Source organism: Rhinolophus hipposideros, assembly GCF_964194185.1.
Source record: "Rhinolophus hipposideros genome assembly, chromosome: 8".
Classification (NCBI taxonomy): domain Eukaryota; kingdom Metazoa; phylum Chordata; class Mammalia; order Chiroptera; family Rhinolophidae; genus Rhinolophus; species Rhinolophus hipposideros.
In genome coordinates, this window is record NC_138054.1 from 82,490,276 (window position 1) to 82,511,045 (window position 20,770).

Below are 20,770 nucleotides of genomic sequence, written 5' to 3' on the forward strand. Positions count from 1 at the left end.
TGCACTCTGGGCACTGGAGCCCATTAATTAAGTCAGTCCTGGCTCCCCCATCTCTTTTCCATCTGTAAGCTGTCCCCATGTCATCACTTTTCCCGGTGTCTTCAAGACATGGGACTGTGGCCACCAGTTGAGAATGAGCAGAAAGAAGGAGCACTGGAGCTAGAGTCTAGAAACCTGAGTTCAAGTCCAGACTCTGCTGGTTACTCTCTGGGTGCCCTGCGGCAGGTCACCTCACCTCTGAGCTTCAGGCGACTTAGTAAAGTAGGACACTGATGCCCACTGGGAGTGTCCTGGGACGTCGCACCACTTATGGAACACGTACTATGTACCAGGAACTATGCCAAACGAAGCGCTTTGCATATTTTCTCTCCTTTACTGTACTGAGAACCCTGAGGTGTAGGTATGAATATTCCTATTTTATGAGTGAGGAGGCTGAGGGCAGGAACTGTCCATTTCCTTCTCCCCTGTGTCACCAGAGCCTGGCATGGGACTTCGCACAGAGAAGAGGCGCAGTGGTGTCCCTACGGCAGACCAGCAGTCTGCTCTAGCCCGTCTGACGCACAGCTGACCTCACAGCACGGTTCTGGGCCCATGGTAGACCCGCAGTAAATTCGCGTGCCTTTCTTCCTCTCTCCATTACTTCATCCAGATGGAGTTATCTGAGTTGCACTTCACTGCATCTGTGCTCACCAAAAACAGTCCCATCTTTGAACGACTGGCAGCTCCCAGGGGAGGAATGAGAAGCAGAATTCAGGACTCATTTGCTGCTTTCATCTAAACTAATGGGGTCTTTCCAAGAGGCTTGGACAGGGATAATGCCTCCTCCCTTTGAAAGGCATTTGCTTCCTCTTGGGGGTGCAGACACCCTTGATGTTGGCCAGGGAGGTTGCTGACACCCTGATGGATGGAGCAGGAGCCCTGAAGGGCTGAGGTACCGGGGTGGCCAGCATGTCCCCAGGTCTGGTCCTAGGCTTTTTAGAACCGTGATTTTATCCATTTTGTATCCAGAGCTGATCAGAGCCCCATTAAGCAAACTCATGAGAGATAATGTTAGAAACTGCCTGCTGATTCATTCAGGTCCACCAATAATTGTCACTCTCAGCGGGTGGAGCAGGTATCCACACTCCCTGCCCAAGTTCCCGGGGAAACAGAGTATCTGTACGTTTCTGTGGCGAGCACAGGGCTAGGGGGAGAGTGGCCTCCAGGAATGTTGCTTTTCCTGGCCATGGCTTGATGACCATCCAGTCTCATGGACACATCCCCTCTCCCATGACCCATCTGGTCCCTTCCCTCCTGACCCACCCCTTCATTCAGAATTTTGTATAAGCAAGTCCTGCGCGTGAGTCTTGGTCCATAGTAACAAGAATCCAGGATGTCTGTAGAAAAGAAGCATTCCTGGAGGTGGGGGGCGGGGAGTAGGGTTCAAAGGGGAAGAAAACACCCCAAGTCTCGTTAATTTACATATTAATTAACCATCTCAGTTCACAGCATTCTGTAATGGAAACTGTTGGGTTTTTTTCCTTGTATCTAGGATGTCCCATGATCATCAAGCCCGCTTAGCCAATATTACCAAAGCTGTTATCTTTTAGAAAGTCGCCAGGCCTGTTGTGCAGAACAGAAGATAAAACCGTTCCCGCCTGTGGGTCAGTGCATACCCTATACTTTGTATTTTAATGACAGGGCTTGAATTGGGGGCTTCCTTGTCTCTGCCCCCCCCCACAGGATGTCCCTGTGTGACCTCTGACCTTCCAGGTCACTAGTGTAGTCTTCATTATTCTTTATCTCTTCCATCTCTTGCTCATTCATTTCCCCAGGCCTCTACTTATATGCTTGTTTATACAAAGTCTCACCTCCTTCCTCAAAGGATTTGCAGGACTTCTTAGGAAATACAGCCATGAAAGCAACAACTTATGGATAAATATAAAACATCAGGACCAGAAAAAACACAAATGTGAATGGGGTTCACAAGCCAATTGGGAGAGTCCAGGGGAGCAGGGTCTGCAGCAGAAGAAGCTTGGCCCCTGCAGCCAGGTTTGGACCTGAATTCCAGCTCTGCCACTTACTAGCTGAGCAAAAAGGCGCATATACTTAGCCACTGTGCCTCAGTCTCCTCACTTGTGAAATGGGTCTAGTAATATTTTCTTCAGAGGATGATTAAAAGGAATAAGTAGGGTAATATTTGTAAAGCACGTAGCAGAATGACTGGCAAATTGTAGGTATTCAGTAACCACTATTTTTGTCACTGTTAGGGTTATTATAATATTTTCTCCTGTTATTACCCAGTTGCTGTAATTGAGCTGTGAATTCAGCTTGTAGCTTGCTAACAATCAAAGCGAAAACAAAAAGCGTTGACTGCCTATTTCTCATTTCCATGAGGGGACGTGGAGATGCCAGCTTCTATTTCAACCTGGATTACTCTGTCTGAGAGTTGCACCCTCTCCTTTTTGGAGCCTATTGCTCGGGTTCAGACTGTTAGCCATCAGAGCCTCAAACATCTCTGCCTTTGGATAACTAGAAAGGTTAGGGCTGGGGGTTACAGACCTGGAGCAGGAGAAAAATCTTTCCAAGAAGCTGCCTGATTGTCAGCAGGATTGTTGCAGGGGCTTCTTGGGAAACTCAGATTAGAAATAGCAATCTCTTCAGCTTTGGTGAGCACCTGGGTACCTGAAAGACTATTAATTAGGTGACAGGTCCCAAATTGGATTTTCATTTGGGTGATGTTACACTTTGTAATTCAGCAGTTGCTAAAGATTGAGGCGTCATGGGACTGGGGTTGAACCTGGATCACAGGCTCAGAGAGCAATGGAAAGCAGAATTTTTAGTTCATCCTTCCACATTTCTCTGCAGAAGTTTGGTGGAGAACAGCTGCTCATCTCCAAACTAAGAGAGCATTATTCCCAGGGGCAGAGGGGGGAAGGGAGCTGATGTGTACTAAGAATCTATTGAGAATCCATCTTGAGCTTCCAAGTCACCTTGCAAGGTGAGGGCATTGTTACACCTGGAAGCAGGTGTATTTTCCATTTTTAAGGATGGGAACCAGAAGCCCAGGGAGGTTAGGTGACTTGTCCAGGGACACACAGCCAGTAATTAGCAAATCTGGGATTCTAATCTAGGTGTGTCTGACTCTAAACCATTTCCTGTTACCCCTTCTTTTATGTTTCGTCTTATGATGAGCTTGATGCCCTCAAATTGCTTATAACCTAGTTAAGAGAATAAATACCCATCTTAATACAGGTAAATAACGGTACCAAACACCACATCACAGAGCCTAGAAATTAAGCCGTTCAGAGGAAGGATCCTTTTTTCTCAGATGGCAGGGAAGGCTTCAGGGAGGAGGTGGCAGGCCTTGGAGAGCAGGTAAGCTTTGAGAGGCGTGAGGAAGGCCTTAGAGCCCAGGACTGGCAAGAGCAAAGATGCAGAGGTATCATGGGGAATAATCGGAACCCAGGTTTCTGCTAGGGCACTGGGAGAAGTAAGGTGGGAGAAATGAGCAGGGTCCAGAACGCAGCGGCTCGCCCTCTCGGGTGGAAGACAGAGACCTGGATGTAGGCTCTGACTTGAGTCTTTAGTTTTCGTACTGTCGCGTGATGTGTTTATTCATTAGTCAGCAGACTACTGCTAAGGACCTACCATGTGCCAGGACCTCTGCAGGGCACAGAAGGCCGCCAGACTCCATCCCTACCTGGAGTCTCCAGCCCCAGTTTGGCCCGGCTTTGGATTCTCTATAACAGGGCTTGTTGAACTGCACCAAACGAAGCCAGTTGCTTGAATGCCCTTCATGCCAGGCCCTTCACATGTAGTGTCAGCCAGCCAGGGAGAGAGGGACACTTGTTCCTGGTTCTCAACAGAGCAGGTTCAGAGATCTCAGGGACCTGTGTTCATGATACACAGCTTGTAAGCCACAGAGCTGAGGGTGGGCCTTAGGTCTGTCTGACTTCCATACCAGGGGTCTCTACACTGCCCCATAGGGACGCATTTTATAGCTGAGTGTTTACCCAACTTGCGCAGACAGCACAGCTAGTTGAAGGCAAGGCCAGGGGCGGAGTCCCAATCTCGGGGTTCCTCTTAGGACCCCAGGGAGCACCAGGTGCTCTGAGGTGTAGCCAGACCATCTCTTGGAAGGGGGCGCCCATCCTCTCTAATTGGAGTGGCATTCCAGGAAGCTCCCGTTCCTGTGGACGCCTAGAGCCTTTGTGGTGGCCACAACGCCACCTTGTGGTGACATTCAGAGGGAGGGGCACACTTCACAGAGGAAGGGGCTTCTCCAAGCCCAGCACCAGATGGGTTTCCAACACATGCTGACTGGGATGGGTCTGCTGACTGCCTTCCGTTGAGGGCTTGTGCAAAACTAAATAGCTGCCCCTGCTTCCTGAGAAATGTCCATGCCATCCACTTCTATCCTTCTGGCTTGTATTTATTAGGCACCAAAGACTCAAAGAGGGTAAAGAACTAATATTTATCAAGTACCTGTTGTGACAGGAGTTTCTAGACAGCATCCCATGGAACCTTCCCAAAAGCCCTGGAAGGTAGGGATTCTTGGCCCATTTTCCAGGTGAGGATGGACAGGTGCACTCTGGCTTATATGTTATCAAAGCAAAAGCTCTGCCCGTTTAAGTGTGGCTGGACTTTTAGGCAACAGCTGCCCAAAAGTGTGTTGTTACTTCAGTGACCATTTCTTCCCAGATGAAAATCAGGAGGAAATGGTCTGATAAAAAATGTCTTATAAAGACTAAAAATTAGACCCCATTAGTGACAAATTACCTGTTTTATTTTTAATGACCAACACACTAAACATCAGGGTCATGTGGCCCTTTTATTTTTTAAGGTAGAAGGGAACTCAGGTTTGTTTTTGAGAATTTTACAGCCTCCCAAAAATCACTGGGAGGCCCCTGCCCTGTGGCAGACCCAGGTAGAGAAAATCATTGGCAGAGATGAGGAAGGTCAATGACCAAGGTCATGACATGTCACCAGTTAACCTTCCGGGGACCTGGGCTCAGGCTAAGGAGGTCCATGAACACACATGCTTGCTCACAGGGACACTCAAAGATGCAGGCTGCTGCTCGCCACTCCACGATCTGGGGCTTCACAGTTTGGCAGGGCTGTTCATGCAAGGAGACAGCGAGTTTATCATAAAACTGCTACCAGCAGCCTTATCGGTGCTCTCCACCCTGACTGTTCCTACCAGCAATTCCTGTGCCATCTGTTTCAGAAGTGGAATAGAGTTGTAAAGCTTAGGAAGGGGTAAGAGGAAGCAACCACAAGGAAATCTTATGTTATACCTAGATCCAGTCAAGTTAGGTAAATTACCTGCTGAAATATGACCATCTTTTAAAATAGCTGTACTGTCAAAGAGAACCTAACGTTGTAGTTCAGAGAACATCAAAAGTTAAGTGGACTCAGGTGGACACCAGGCAGTTGTGACCATTAGCGGGATGAATTAATAACCACTGTGAACGTACAGCCAGGTCTTCCAACCACAGTCCTTCTCATACAGCTTCATGATTTGTGTCATTTCTATTTACCATGGGTGTTCCTCTTTAATATTTTTATATCAACTCATAATCTTGACTTACATAAATTTTTTGTATAAGGAAACATAACTTTAAATGGAAATTCAATATTACTTGTCATAAATGGGAAAAGAACTGTAAAAACTACATTAAAAATAAAACAATGCAATTAAGATCTAGCATGATGCTGTAACCTGCCAAAGGCTCATAGCCTGAGACCTTTACCCTTTTTTTGAAAAGGAACATTAATAAATAATGGAGAAATATTAGAGCTATATTAGCAACCTCTAGAGTGGCAGTGGTGTGTACTCGTTAGCCTGAAAATTCTCCCATTACAAGTACTCCAGAAATGCTAGACAAACTATAGCAAATATCCCTTTAAATGCTTAGCTGAGTTCCCAAGAAGTAAAGAAATCACTAGAGGTAAGGAGCAAGGAGAGAACAGAAAACCAGAGCAACAAACATGTGCACTGACTGGAAAAAGGAAATCTCCTCAGGGAATTCAGAGACACAGGACCATGCCTCACTTGGATTTAGAGTTCAGATTTATACTACCTGCATAATCCAAGAATCCCCAAGTCAAAAAATTGACACCAAACTACTCTGGAGAAAAATGGGTCCTCAATCCAGGCTACCTGGATTCCAATGTATGAGCAACTTTAAAGATGAACTCAAAATTTAGACTTATAAAACACAGACAGAGAGAAAAAATCACCATGTGAGAAAGTCACAGAAACCACAAACATCAGGATTAGACCCTCAGTCCTCAATAGAACAGTCTGAAGGGTCCTCCTCAAAAAAAAAGTAATGTTTATAATTATTAAAGACAAATTAAAACATTGAAAATAAGTAGAAAGAATAAGACACTGGAAAAAAAACAGGGAGATTTGAAAATAAATCAATTGAAACTTCTAAAAATGAAAAAACTGAATCATTGAAATTAAAGCCTTACTGGGTAAGTTAAAAAACAGGTTAGACAAAACTAAAGAGATAAGAAATTAATTGGAAGGATGATTTGAAGAAATTAGCCACAGTGCATCATGGAGAGATAAAGAGAAGAAAAAGGGAAAGAGACGTTAAGTTCAACAGTTGCCTAATACAAATTCCAAAAGAAGAGAATAGGAGAGAGGTATAATTTATTGGCTGAGAATTTTCCAGAATTGATTTCAAAGATTCAAGGAGCATGAGTCTTGAGCAGGATACTGTACACCTACACACATTATAGTGAATTGCCAAACTTCAAAGATAAACAGAAGATCCTAAAATTTAAAAAAAAAAAAGAAAGAAAGGAAAGATTACTTACCAAGAAGGCTCAATTAGACTGATGAGACTTCTCAAAACAACAGTAGAAACTGGAAGAAAAAGAAAAGAACTGTTAATCTAAAATTCTATATCTAGCTAAACTATCATTCAAGACGGAATGAAATAAAGAGATTTTCAGACAAAGACTGGATACGCTTACCTCTTGCTGCAATAACTACTCAAGGATTTACTTCAAAAAGTGATGAAGATTACTGTGATAATATGTAGAGAACATCTAGCACAGTGTCAGGAATCCAGGACCCTGGTGGGTAAACAGTAACTGACTGCCCTTGTTACGATTGAATAAAAACCTGCAGACCCCCCTCTCTGCTTGATATGGAATTTGATCAAGATTAGCACTTGAGCACACTGCCTTGATCTTGCATGAAGAATTCTGCCTTGGCTTACTTTACCAGTTCTCTAGGTGGACCCTGTCTTTGCTCCCAAAATCACATCCCTGAAAACCAGCCACTCGTGAACAGCCTGACTGGGCCACCTCAGCACCCAGGCGTCATTCCCACCCACTCCTTCCCCTTCTCACTAGGTGAGAATTCAAAGAAACATTCATCCAGCACTGGTATCACCTGGGATTTTTAATTCCTTGCTCATTGCATGTGAGCTATCAGTACTTTGCAGTGTTTCAAATATATTGTGTTTGCAAACAATGGCCCTAAATCTCTACCCCTCCCTGTATCCACATCCTTTTCAGTATAAACTTGGAGCTCTTCCCATCCAGAGATGGAGTCTGTTTCTCTACCCCTTGAATCTGAACTGGCCTTGTGACTTGCATTGCCAGTAAAACGTGGAAAAAATGACATCATGCCAGCTTCAGGCCTCAGCTTTAGGAGACCTTGCATGGATTCCACTTTCTCCTAGAACCTTGCCAGTGTCATAGAACAAGTCCAGGCTAGCCCACTGAAGGATGAAAGACTACATAGAGCAAAGCCATCATTTGAGCCAGCCTTCAGCATACCAATCCAGTTAGCTGTAGACATGAGTAAGCCCAGTGCGATCAGTGATGCCTGTACAGTCACAGCAGAACTGCCTAGCCAATTGGTAGACTTATGAGAAATAAGTGGCTATTGTAAGCCACAGAGTTTTGGGATGATTTGTTACACAGCAGTAGCTAGCTGATAGAACACATATAACATTTTATTTACATATATGCATATAATGTGTGATCAAAACATACGGCGAATGTTTAAATTTTAAAAAGTTTATTACAGTAAAAGACACATTGCCATTAATCCCCCTCAAAATAGTCCCCCTCGCTTCGAACACACTTATCCCATCGTTCTTGCCACTTTCTGAAGCAGTTCTGGAAGTCCTCTTTCGTGTGTGTCTTTAGTTGCGCTGTCATGGCTGCCTCGATGGCCTGAATCCTTTTGACGTTGGGGAAGAGCCAGGAGTCGCACGGTGCCAGATCCAGTGAATAAGGTGGAGGAGGACACACCACAGTGTTTTTATTTGACAGAAATTGCTTTACCAGAAGCGATGTGTGACACGGAGCCTTTCCGTAGTGATCAGCAAATACAGTGCATGCCTCTGCCGAGTGCCATCCAACGGAAAGGCAGCGATCTTCGATACGAGAAGCGGTGTGTCAAACCTTAGTAACAGTGTGTGACAAATTTCAGCTTGTTTGGTGCAGTCCGTAGGGTGTGAGCTATGGTTGAGAGAAGGTGTGTGTTAAAGTGTGCTGTCAATCATCCTCCATCATGACAGCACTCGTGTCACACATCGCTCTGGTATATGGCAATTTCTGTCAAAGAAAAACATTACAGTGTGTCCTCATCCACCTTATTCACCGGATCTGACACTGTGCGGCTTCTGGCTCTTCCCCAAAGTCAGAATGACCATGAAAGGTAAACATTTTGAATTGATTCAGGCCATCGAGGCAGCCACAACAGCGCAACTAAAGACACTCACGAAAGAGGACTTCCAGAACTGCTTCAGAAAGTGGCAAGAAGGATGGGATAAGTGTGTTCAAAGCGAGGGGAGTATTTTGAGGGGAATCAATGGCAGTGTGTCTTTTACTGTAATAAATTTTTTTATTTAAATATTCAACTGTATTGTTTGATCACACCTTGCGTATCTATAATGAAACTGCTTGCTCTATACTTGCTATATAGGCTGCAGCTTACCAGTAGCTGTATTTCTAAGGCATGTTGATGTACTCAGTTAAATGATCCTTTCTGATGGGAAAATTGAGTTTATGTGTCAGGGTGTGTATGGGCTGATTGCCGTAACTCTCCACCCCAAAACAGAAAGTATGTCATGTTTCCTGTAGGCCCCTTTTCTTTTTTGTTAGCAATATCTTCTCACCCACTTGATGTGCCAGAGATTAACAAAACCAAAAAGGTCACATACCCTTGGCCTTGTGCACACATTGGGATATGAATCTTCTAGCAAATTTTAGCCTGTTAGTGTGTCTCTTGAATGCATCAAATTGGAAATACTCATCTTGGCAGGAGGGAGTATTCTGTTTCTAATATACAATTTTAGAAGATGTCACGGTTGTCAAAAGACTTTTATATTTTGGTGCAAGATGACATTTGATTGCAAAGGGAAGTGGGACAGGAGAGTAGGAGAAAAAATTGTAGGAATAACCAAATCCCACTGTGCCACTTACTGTGTGATCCTTTCCCATCAAAGGGGCATGTAGGCGTGCTTACCTCCTAGGATCATGATGAGGAGTGAGATGATATATGTCCAAAGCACTTAGTCTAGCCCAAAGCAAGCTGTGTTGATAATGGTAATGATTTTTTAAAAAAGGAGGATTATGAAATAGAATGACAAAACTTCGCTTTTTAAAAAGCCTTTGCAGCAAGAGCCAATTTCATTCCCAACCACTATGAATTTAGAACAACATTACTGCCCATATTTTCAAGATACAACCAAGCAAGAGAGTTTGCCAATAAGCTCGCACAGATACGTTTCAACATCCTGACCCTTGAGTCCCTAAACTCCCACTTGGCTGAAAACTATTTCTGGGCCATCACTAGATGCCTGCTGAAATGCAGAGCAGACTGTCATTCAGTCAGCTGGCTCTTTCATCTCCAAGATAGCAGACATCACATTTGAGGTGATTTAGTTCCCTTCCGTGGAATTCATCTACCAGTTGCTTTGTCCTCAGACAGACCTGTCTATCGTCCCTCCCCACGTAGGAGCAAGGAGACGTCAGGCACGCGGATTAATTTCCAGGGTGCCAGGATGCTGGTAATAGTCTTACCACTTTGCATGGCCAAATAAAAGAGATGAGAACCAAAAGGGAGAGACAAGGCTTATTCGTCCCCTAAAGAATTCATCCCAAATCCTTATAATATGTCCAAATGGGCTTCTTTAAGCAATTCTTTCCGGTATGAACCTTATTCCAGTGGGGGATGACAGGGGAACAGTCAAAGCTTCCCTTTCGCCTTTCTCTGTCTTCCTTTCTACCTATCTCCCTCCCGCTCCCTTTGGAAGCTTCCGTCTCTGTGTTTATCGTGTGTGTGTGTGTGTGTGTGTGTGTGTGTGTGTGTGTGTGTGTGTGTGTCTTTGGAATGGATTTTGTTTGTGTTAGATGCAGTTCATATCATTTCCTTCAAGGTCTATTTTCTGGGCCCGCAGTCAGGAGGTAATTTTCTCTTCCATTTCCCACTTATCACTCACTGCACACATGACCCCCTGCCAGGAGAGAGAAAATCCTTCTTTTTTGCTGCTCAAACTTAAGATCCTTTGGTCTTTGCAGCCCAGGAGAATCTCATTATTGACAACGTGACAGGCATGTGGGAGTGTGTGATGCGGCCTTTCCAGCCATTTGGTGAGATTTCTGTGTAAGTCCTAGAGGAGACTGTTTGGAAATGCCTGGAAAGCTCTATGCAGGCCTGCCTTGCTTTAAGAAAGCCTGCTCTATGGAAAAGACAAAATGACGAAGGTCAAGCGAGGAGGGTTTATTCCCAGTTACAAAGGGTCCCCTCCCTATACAAAGGATTTCCCGTCCAGTGGGTTCTTCGAGTTGGCCCTTCCTGGTACATTTTAAGAATGTTTTCTTTTAGAAAAACTCAATTGATATATAATTTTAAAGACCAAGGCTATCGTGGAGATGGAAGTTTGCTCTTATAAAGACACTGTCTGTTCTCAGCTCCTGATTTTTTTTGAAAAGCTAAGGCCGTCTCCAGACTGAGAAGTGTCAAGTGGTGGAAGTGTCCTATCAGGAATCCAGTGGGAACCACTGAAAGCATAGGAGCAGTTGACAAGATAGAAACTGATTTATGTAAATTCTGAGAGAAAAAAGTCGGGGTAGTTACACAACCGTGTGAATATACTTACCACTACCGAACGGTGCACTTTAAAATGGTTAGGATGGTAATTTTGTGTTATGTGTATTTTACCACAACTTTTTAAATGGTAAAGGAGGAAGTGTTTAACCGTAGTTCACAGCTCTGCAGCTGCTTTTCTCCAGAAGCTCTGCTCTGAAGGGAACCAAGGCTGCTGTTCACTGCTACCATCTGTCGACCATCACCACTTCCCACCACTGCTGAACTCCTGAAACAGAGCCTATGATTCGTGGCTGCTGACAAACAGACATTGACAATCCATGGCCGGGTCATTTCCAAAGACGGTGCTTCCTGCACACCTTTCCTACCCACTTGCCAAATGCGTGGGAATAACAATGAAACAGACACCACTGACCCAGCCGTCTCCCAGACACTGCCCTGAACACGTAACCTCACTCCAGCCCTGGGAAATCAGTATTATTATATTATCTCCATTTTACAGAGGACGACTTGAGGCTCCAAGGTACTAAATCACTGACCTCAGTTCACACAGAGGCAAAACCAGGATTCGAACACAGGTTTCTCTTATGCCACAGGTCAGGCCACATGCGCTGGACTGTTGATTTCCGGCTTCTTTATGCACATGAGCCCTTTCTAATGGTAAACATGGTCGCCATACTTTCAGTATCTCCTGGTTGAGAAAATAGGGAATGACCAAGAGCTACCTGAATCCAGGAATTCTGTGAGTCCCAACAGCATTGGCGTAGAGTTTTAAAATCACAACACGACACCTGCTGTGTGAGTCATGAGGCATTTACTTGGCTTCTGAGACCCTCAAAGTCACTCTGGATCTTTTCCCCCAATACTGAATGCCCCTCACTGCACCACGGATCAGCCGAAGGGTCTGGAGACCCTGAGCCTTCTTAGAATGTAGGCGAGGCTCCGGAGATTCTGTAAATACCGATGTCAGTCAGATACTTCTTGGGAGAGTCACCATGAGTCTTTGGGTCACATTGTCTGAGGCGGGGGGGAGACTGAGGCAGTGTTAGATTTAGAAGGACATTCGTTATTCTTGCCTATCACAGACTGCAGCCATTCAGAGTAGCAGCAGTTCCCCCAGAGCAGAGCTCTGGAAATGAGCAACTGAAGAGCTGAGAACAGTGGTTAAATACTCTTCCATTTACCTTTGGCACTCTTCATTTGCTTTTATCCAGTCTTCAGAGATCCCCAACTATAGCTGCTGGGAAGAAATGGTGCCAAGAGGGAAAGAAGGAAAAGGAAAGGGGGAAAATAACCTCTTCGCATTTTTGCTCAGTCTTGAGGGTTCATACTGCTGAGCCTCTTTGCTTGCTTTCATTCATTCCACAAATATTTATTGAGCACAGCATCTGTGCCAGGCACTGTTCTAGGCACTGGGAATTCACCAGTGAGCACCAAAAAAGAACACGCACAGCCCTCAGGGAGCTCACATGATAGTGGACTACCAACTGTAAGTGAGATTTTTTTTTTTTAAGTAAAACAGGCAGTAAGTCAGATGGTCTTAAGTGTTTTGGAGCAAAAGGAATCAAATCAGAGAAAGAAGGTGGGCATATACCTGGTCGGGGTGGGAGGTTGTATCTGCCTGCCTTGAAGGGTGACAGTTAAGCAAAGAGGTGAAGGAGAGAGGGAGGGAGGCAGGCGGATGTCAGAGGGAACAGCATTCAGGAAGAGGGAACAGCAGGGCAAAGGCCTGGCATGTGCTGGAACAGCAAGCAGGGTCAGTGTGGCTGGAACAGAGTGAGTGAGGGAAGGTGCAGGGAAGGTCACAATGGGCTTTGCAGGCTGTCACAATGACTTTGACTTTTACTCCATGAGAGATGGGTCCCACGGGAGTGTTTTGAGCAGAAGAGTGAAATAATCTTTACTGCAGTACAATTTACATACTACAACCCCCCCATTTTAAGTGTACAATTTAATGATCTTAGTAAATGTACAAAGTTGTTCAACCATCATGACACCCCAATTTTACATTTCCATCATCCCCAAAAGATACCTCATGCCTATGGCTTGCATTTTAATGGGATCACTTCAGCCCCTATGTTAAGAATAAAAATAAGAGGTAGAAGCAAAGAAAGTGGGGAAATGTTTTTCACCACACACATGAGTGACGAAAAGGACTAAAAGTGGAGGGGTGAAGACACGACTGATAAAGCTTTTCTTTTTTAATTACTAGGGGTCTGGAGCCTCCTTAATGCCAAAGTTATAACAGGAGGAAGGGCCTCCAGCTTTAACGGGAAGAGTAGGATATTAATAACATAGAGAGAACTACTTAAGAAATAGGAAATCTAAGCCTTAAAGCTGTACCTGCCTGTGAGTTGTGAACTTGAAGATGAAAGAATGCACGTTGGACCCCTTGCACTCTTTTATGTAAAAAGTCTGACTATTTATAAAGCTATAGGACTATCTTTATACCTTAAAATTCACAAGAAGAAAAGTTAATGGTAGCAATAGGAATAAATCCAAACGTGTTTCAGCAAACATTCATTGCCCCTGAAGCAAAATCGCGGTACCTTCTCACATTAGTTGACGTTAAAATGTTGAATTCCAGTTTCTTTTGTTGATCTTGAAAAGTGAGAGCGTCATGCACTGAATTCTCATCATGATGTGAGGGATCCTCAGTGCCTATGGGGGGCCAGCTTGACACTGAAAATGGTACCTGAGGAAGGATTTTCTGTATTCTACAGAGAAGGCTGAAATCTTCCGGTATTATAAGGTTTGGGATTCAGCAATGAATTTTGATATTTGTTCATTCCAACATCTACCACAGTAGCCAACATCTTCCTTTTCCTACCCCAGGTTTCCTCTCTTGGACCATCCCGTTATGGGAACGGTCAGGCAGTGATGGCTCTGAGCTGCCATACAGACCCACCTACCTTGGGTGGGTCTAAAGCAATGCTCACCAGCTTCCCTTAGCTAACACCTGTGCATTACTGAGAGCCTGCCCCGTGGCTTATCTCCAGGTCTGCAGTGTCACAGAGAGCAAATCCTCTTTAAAAACCTCAGAAGATCACATCTGAGTGTGGCCAACAGTCTGAAGCCTCATAAGACAGTTGCCAGCCGGCTTCAGAGATGGATAAATGTGTTCCCAGCTTGCCACCGCCCTGACTTAATTTGGCTGTGCTCTGAACCGTTCTATGAAGTTTAACTACTAGTCTCAGTTTAAGGTCACAGGCAAGTACTTTTTTGTTGCTGTTTTTCATAACAGCTCTCCGGTTTTGTAGTCACTTCCAGGATCCTAGGACCAGCTCTGGGCAACCCAATCGGGAATCCTGCATTACCACTGCTGGCCACAAGAGGTCCCAGCCCGCCAGGTGTCAGCACGGAGAGCTGGAAAGTAGTCCCAGCTCGTCAGTGACAGTGACTTTCTGTGGGCGGAGCAGGTGCCTTGAGTGGCCCGCCCACAGAGAGAGCTGCTGAGCTCTGTCGTTGGCCCTGGTCAACAACCGTTTGACACTGAGAGCAGTGATAACCCACGTGCGATCACTGCGCTTTGTGTTATTACTACAAACAGCAGAGTGTGGCCCCAGGGACCCAGCCCCTTTCCGTGCAGCCTGGGTTCTGGTCCCAGCTTTATTCCCACTACCCACTAACTTGGACAGACCCCATCTCCTCTGAGACTCAGTTTCCTCATTTCCCAAGGGAAGGAGTTGGAATAAAATCTTGTTCCCTACAACCTTGTCAGCAAAGCAAGCACCCGAAATAACCCTTACATCCAGGGGTATCTGAGTCAACTTTGCAATTCAGCACAAACTGCCAGCTTACTGAAGTTTTATGTCCTTCTGCCAGATTATCATCTCCCTGGAAGCAAAAGGAGTGAAATCGGAATTCTGTGCCGCAGAAACTTTTAACATCAGAGTCAGAGAAGCACTCAAACTTGAAATAAACTCTGACATGGAAGCCCAAACAGAAAACAATTAGACACTCTCTGGTTAGAAACCAGAGCCCAGAGAGAGGAAGCCAGCTGTCCTGGGTCACTCAGCCACAGAGTGGCAGAGCTGTCCCCCATCCTGGGCGCATTCTCCAGGAATGACACTGAGCATGCCGCCTCCCGCGATGTGTGGGAACTCAGAATCATAAGAAACAGCTATGTGTGGGAAACTAGGGTTCGAACCCAGGGCTTTGCAATTGCAAAGTGCATATACTGACCTTCCTGAGGGATGGAAGTTGAATCATCATTCATTCATTCATTCGTTCAAATCTCTGTTGAGTCCCAAGTACGCCCCAGGCACTGTTCTAGGCCCATACAGCTGTGAATGAGGCACCTGTCCTCAATGAACCTGACAGGAAGAAAAATACAGCGGATAAAGGGATAGAGAGTGACAGAGTGAGGGGCGCATGGGCACCTCTTGTCGGTCAGTAGCGATGCTTCTCAGAGTGGTTTGCACACCCACTTGTGAACCCTTGGCTTCTCGTCTGCAACAAGATCGAGGGAATGCTTCTTCCGTGTTTCTGTACTTACAGGACAAACAGTCCATGGGCCACGCGTTGAACAATGCTGGCCTACAATGTCTCTGAACCATTAGGTCACTGTTGTGTATTGGTTCCTTAGGATTTCGAATCCTCTTGTTGAGGACGAGCGAAGTTGTTTGTTTGTATTGGGGAGCCCATGTCAGGGCGCTGGTATCAAAATTGGGCTACTGAGTGCTTGTCAATGGTGAACATTTGGAAGAGCAACTCTGATGTAATGGACCTTTAAACTTTAAATACCAAGAGTTTGTGAGGACTAAGGTTTCCAGGCAGGAATTCCCGCCCGTTCTCAGGAATTGTTTTCGCTTCCCCGTTCCCGAATCCCGAGATAGATAAACTGTTTTTTGTTTTCCGCAATGAATCGTTTCCACAAAGTGACAGCTGATATACCAACCACCTGGGTTCAAGGAGCCGATTTTTCCCTATTTCCCAGCCAACTTTTCTCGGGATTTGGGAACCAGAAAGCTGAAAAAACTCCTGAGAATGGGCGGGAATTCCCGCCTGGAAACCCTAAGAGTGTTAGGTCTGGGCAGGGCCACTCTGCTGATCTAACAGCTCTCCAAAGACCTTGGGACATTCGCTCCAGCTGGGTGGCAAGTGGGGGAAACCGTGCGAAAGCCCCGTGAGAGGCCCCCTTGCCCCCCAACACCGGCACCTCTTGGTCTAGCTCCAAGGGACGAGCCGTGAGTGCTGGCAGCTCGGTTTCTGAGCCGACTCTGCCGAGAACCAGTTCACGGAAAGGTCCACCTCAACTCAGTTTGGCCTGTCTTTCATCTCCCCTTTGCCTGGAACAATAGTGTCATTAATCTGTTACCGGTTTGCAGTATCTTACTTCTCTACTGGTTTATGAAGAGACACTATCCGTACGCTATGGGCTTGTGAAATAGTCTTATAAACTATGTCGTGCGGGGCAGCCTGCGGGGTCTCTGGTCCCACTCCCCACATAAGAACGCAGGACATGGTGAGGCCAACAAGGAACACCCACGGAGCTATAGGTAGGGGAGTCAAACCAATATATTCTCGCTGGCGGCTGGGCTGGAGACACAGGAAGCAGGATCTACATAATCTGCTTAACAGCAGTCCGCACTTGTGTGGGGACAAAACCCCAAAAAGCAGTTTCCAGGCTCTCGGCCTCACATAGAAAGGTGCTGGCTCGGGTAGTAAATGGCCATCAACTGTGATCAGACGCCAGCAGCTGTGGCTAGTTGGCCGTCAGCTGTAACCCGTAAGCCATTGGCCACTAATATAACGACTGTGGCTATGCTAGCAAGGAAGGAATGGGGGCTAGCGAGAAGATGGTGGCTGGCAAGCGCGGATTGCAGAGAGGCGGATGCCGCCAGCGAGAATATATTGGTTTGACTCCCCTATCTATGGCTCCATGGGTGTTCCTTTTTGGCCTTACCGTGTCCTGCGTTCTTGGGCGGGGAGTGGGAGCTGAGACCCTGCACGACAACTTGCCAGCCACCATCTTCTTGCGAGCCCCCATTTCTTTCTTTGCTAGCGTAGCCACAGCAGTTATATTAGTGGCCAATGGCTTACGGGTTACAGCTGACGGCCAACTAGCCACAGCTGCTGGCCATCTGATCACAGTTGATGGCCATTTACTACCCGAGCCAGCACCTTTCTATGTGAGGCCGAGAGCCTGGAAACTGTAATCCCCGCAGTGAACCCGGGTTAAATAAATTATTGGCAAAGATCATCTCAGTCTCTGAGCATAATTTTGCTGCAGTCAGTGCAGCTGATGAGTGTACTGCCTGTCCTGGGACCCATTCACCCCCATCTCTTCATTCCCCGCTTCCTGCCATGCTGCATAGGCCCAGGGAATCGTGTGTATGTTTGCATGTGAGCGTGTGTGTTTGCACATGTGTGTGCATGAACATGTGGGGGGAGGGGGTGACATCCATCTCCTCCACCACGGTTGGGGTCCCTCCCGGGACTGACGGCCTTCTCCGGGTCTCTCACCAGATTGCCAAGGGATCATTGAGGACGCGGTCCTGCTGGGTGCACCCGTGGAAGGAGAAGCCAAGCACTGGGAGCCTTTCCGGAAGGTGGTGTCCGGCAGGATCATCAATGGCTACTGCAGGTCCGTCCAAACCCCAGGCCAGGGGGAGGTGGCCCTTACAGAGCAGCTAGTGTGCTGGGGACACAGACGCGTGAGGCCTGGCACCTGCCCCGGAGGATCCCAGGAAGCGGAGGGCACTGGCCTGTCGGTGTTCTGACTTGGCAAGCCTCCGTCCCCATAGGATGAAGATTTTGGAGAGGGTCTCCCTGTGTCAGGGATGGCAGGGGGGCTGGGCCGGTTACCGTGATCTGGGGGAAGGGGACATGGGTGAGTGGGACATAGACTGGAAAAAAAAGATTAGGCCTCACATGGAGGTCTTTAAACGCCGACTAGCAGCTCATATGTGTGTTATTTGGCAGCACAGGAAGGGGCTAGAGGTGGGTCTGGACTGAGCTCTCAGAGCGCAGGCTGGTAGAACAGGAAGCTGGCAGTGATGGGGGAGCCAGTACCCACACCAGGCTATGGACCTCCAGCAAGAGGTGGGGCACCTGCCACACGTGACAGCTGTGGGCTAGAAAGGAGGCAGCCCCGGCTTAGGGTTTGAGAAGAGGACGTGAGGGGTTTCAGCCAAGGCTGTGCCCAAGACTTTAAGGAAGAACAGCGATGGAGTCCACCTCTGAGACCTCAGGAGATCGGCCTGAGAAGGTGCCCTGGGCCCATCACCCTCCAAAGGAAGCAAAGGATGGGGCGACAGTGTTTAAAAGCTCACGAATTGGAATTGCACAGCCCTGGCTCCCTTCACTGGACTCAGTTTCCCCATCAGTAAAGGACGAATAGTGACTCCCTGCAGGATTGCAACGACGATTAAACAATTTATAGAGTTGCACATGGTTCGTACATGAGATGATGTTACTATTGAGTAGCAGCAGCAGCGGGGGCCACTTGGGATATTCATTCAACAGACTTTCAGGGAGAACCAACCTCAAGCGAGGCCCGGTGCCTGGGCTGCACCAGGGAACAAGCCCCAGCCCCATGGAGCCTAGCGTCCGGCAGGGGAAATAGTCAGGAAAACAAGCAGCCCCTCAGACAGAAGCTTGTCTGCAACACCAAAATCCAGAAGTTCCAAAACCAAAGGCTTTTCCCCAGGTGTCGCGCAAACTCATTTAGTGACAAACTTGCACTGAGCATGAGAGAGACTCCTAGGCTTTGCTTCTTTCTCCCACTGGGCTTGTGAGCTGAGTGACATAGGGTCACCACCCCAAACCTCACAGGGGTATTATGTGAAACACGGGGTACAAGCCGGATTACCTTCCCAAAATCTGAAACATTACTCTGAATTCTGAAATCAATAGGCCTCTGAGGATTTGGGATAAGGGACCCATATTTGGGGGTCACTACCACAAAACTGCAACTGCTGACCACGTCACCAAAGAAGGTGATATTCCAAGCCAAGATCCAACAGACAAGTTTGAGGTTTAAGAAGCAGTTGGGTTGGGTGACTAGTTATTCATGACTGACTCCATTAACACAACTTTAAAAAGAACAATTTAAAAAATAAGGAGGTAGGAGTTGTTGGGGAAGTGGCTGATTCACTAGGTTATGAGCAAGAAGTTTCCAGAAGGCAGCTGGAAATGCAGCACTAGAACTCAGAGGAATTAGAACTGCAGCGAGGGCCATTGAGACCGTCAACTTCAACTGAAGCCAGACAGAAAGGCACAATGTAGAAAAGTAGGAAATGCTGGATTCCTGATTCTAAGGAATATATTTCAAGGTGAGAGGAGGAGGAAGAGACTCCAGCCTGAGGTTAGGGGCGACTCAGAATCATCCAACATGCCCGAGACCTTCTGCTGAGCATGGAAATGCAAAGATGGACGTGATGAGAATCACTCACATCTAGCAGAAATAGACAATTATTTTTTAAAAACCTAAAAATGCAATAATGCAGCAATGGGGAACTGGGGAGGGTATAACAAGTATTCAACTCTTACCGCCCGTCAAACCCTGTCGTGGTTGTAATCATCTCCTTTAATCCTCCCCCCAACCCTGTGCTGTTAGTGTTATTAATCCCATTTTACAAGTGAGGAAACAGGCCCAGACAGGTTAAGTCAAGAGACCAGTTACCTTTAATTTTTATCTAAGTCCAACCATCCTAAGTAGGACCCAAAACTGAGTGGAACAGATTGGGGAAGTCCTTATTATCATTTTGATGATTTAACCGACAGCAACAGCTGTGTAGCTCAGAGCTAAAGTTTTTAGCCGTGGTTAGAGGGCATTAAGGGAGACACAGGAATTCAGCCAATCACTTTGTCTCTATTACTCATTCTCTAAGCTGAGTTCTTAGAATCAGGATATGGTAACAGAAAAAAAACAAAGAACAAAGAAACAAAAGACACAGCCATAATATATAAAGAGCTCATGCAAATCAATAAGAAAAAGTATAAGAAGAAAATGGCCAAAGGATATCTGCACATAAACTCACAGAATAAATACAAACACTCGGTAAACTTCTGAAAAGAAGCCCAACCTCATCATTAATGAAATAAATGCAGATTAAAATCAGTAAGATACTATTTATCACCCATGAGATTATCAAACATTTGAAAATAAATAACATTCAGTGTTGGTGAAGATGTGAAGAAATGAGCACTGTCATTCATACGCTGTTGGGGGCAGTTGAATTTCATAAATCCTTTTTGGAGAACAATTGGCAATAGCTATCAAAATTTTTAATGTGCCAGTTTTCTGACCCCACAGATTTTGACTCCTAATATCCTGATATACTAGATAGTCACACACATACACAAAGAGGGGTGTACAAAGGGGATAGCTGCAATTTCATTTATAATTAAAAATTTAAAACAACGTAAATGACCATAGATAGGGGACTATCTATGTCCCGAAATGTGTATAAACAAGTACAATGAGCATTTTAAGTAGAGTATTGTCATAATTAAATGACTTAGAAGAACGGTGCTAACTTTGCTTGTTTATAATTATCTGTATCAGAAACCTTCAGGGATCACTCTCAAAACCAGTATTCGATGCACATAACTCTATGATTAGTGCAGTAAAACAACTTGAGTTAATCTCTCTTCTTCTCCCCTTGGCCATCCATTCTTAGAGACAGTGCCTCGTGGGCCCTCGATATTAAGATGATTATTGGGATTTGCAAGCACGGCTCTCTGGAGAGAGTT

At 46.0% G+C, this 20,770-nt stretch overlaps 1 protein-coding gene across 4 annotated transcripts in view; it reads left to right on the forward strand.

Annotated features, from left to right (window-relative positions):
- TMCO4 (transmembrane and coiled-coil domains 4) overlaps positions 1 to 20,770 on the forward strand; it is a gene marked incomplete at its 5' end in the record, with an annotated part of 87,173 nt that overhangs the window by 57,370 nt on the left and 9,033 nt on the right. For all 4 annotated transcript variants that reach the window (XM_081055432.1, XM_081055431.1, XM_081055433.1 and 1 more), the window contains one exon: positions 17,540 to 17,657. In XM_081055432.1, the coding sequence (XP_080911558.1) occupies positions 17,540 to 17,657 (118 nt within the window). The remainder of the gene's footprint in view (positions 1 to 17,539; positions 17,658 to 20,770) is intronic.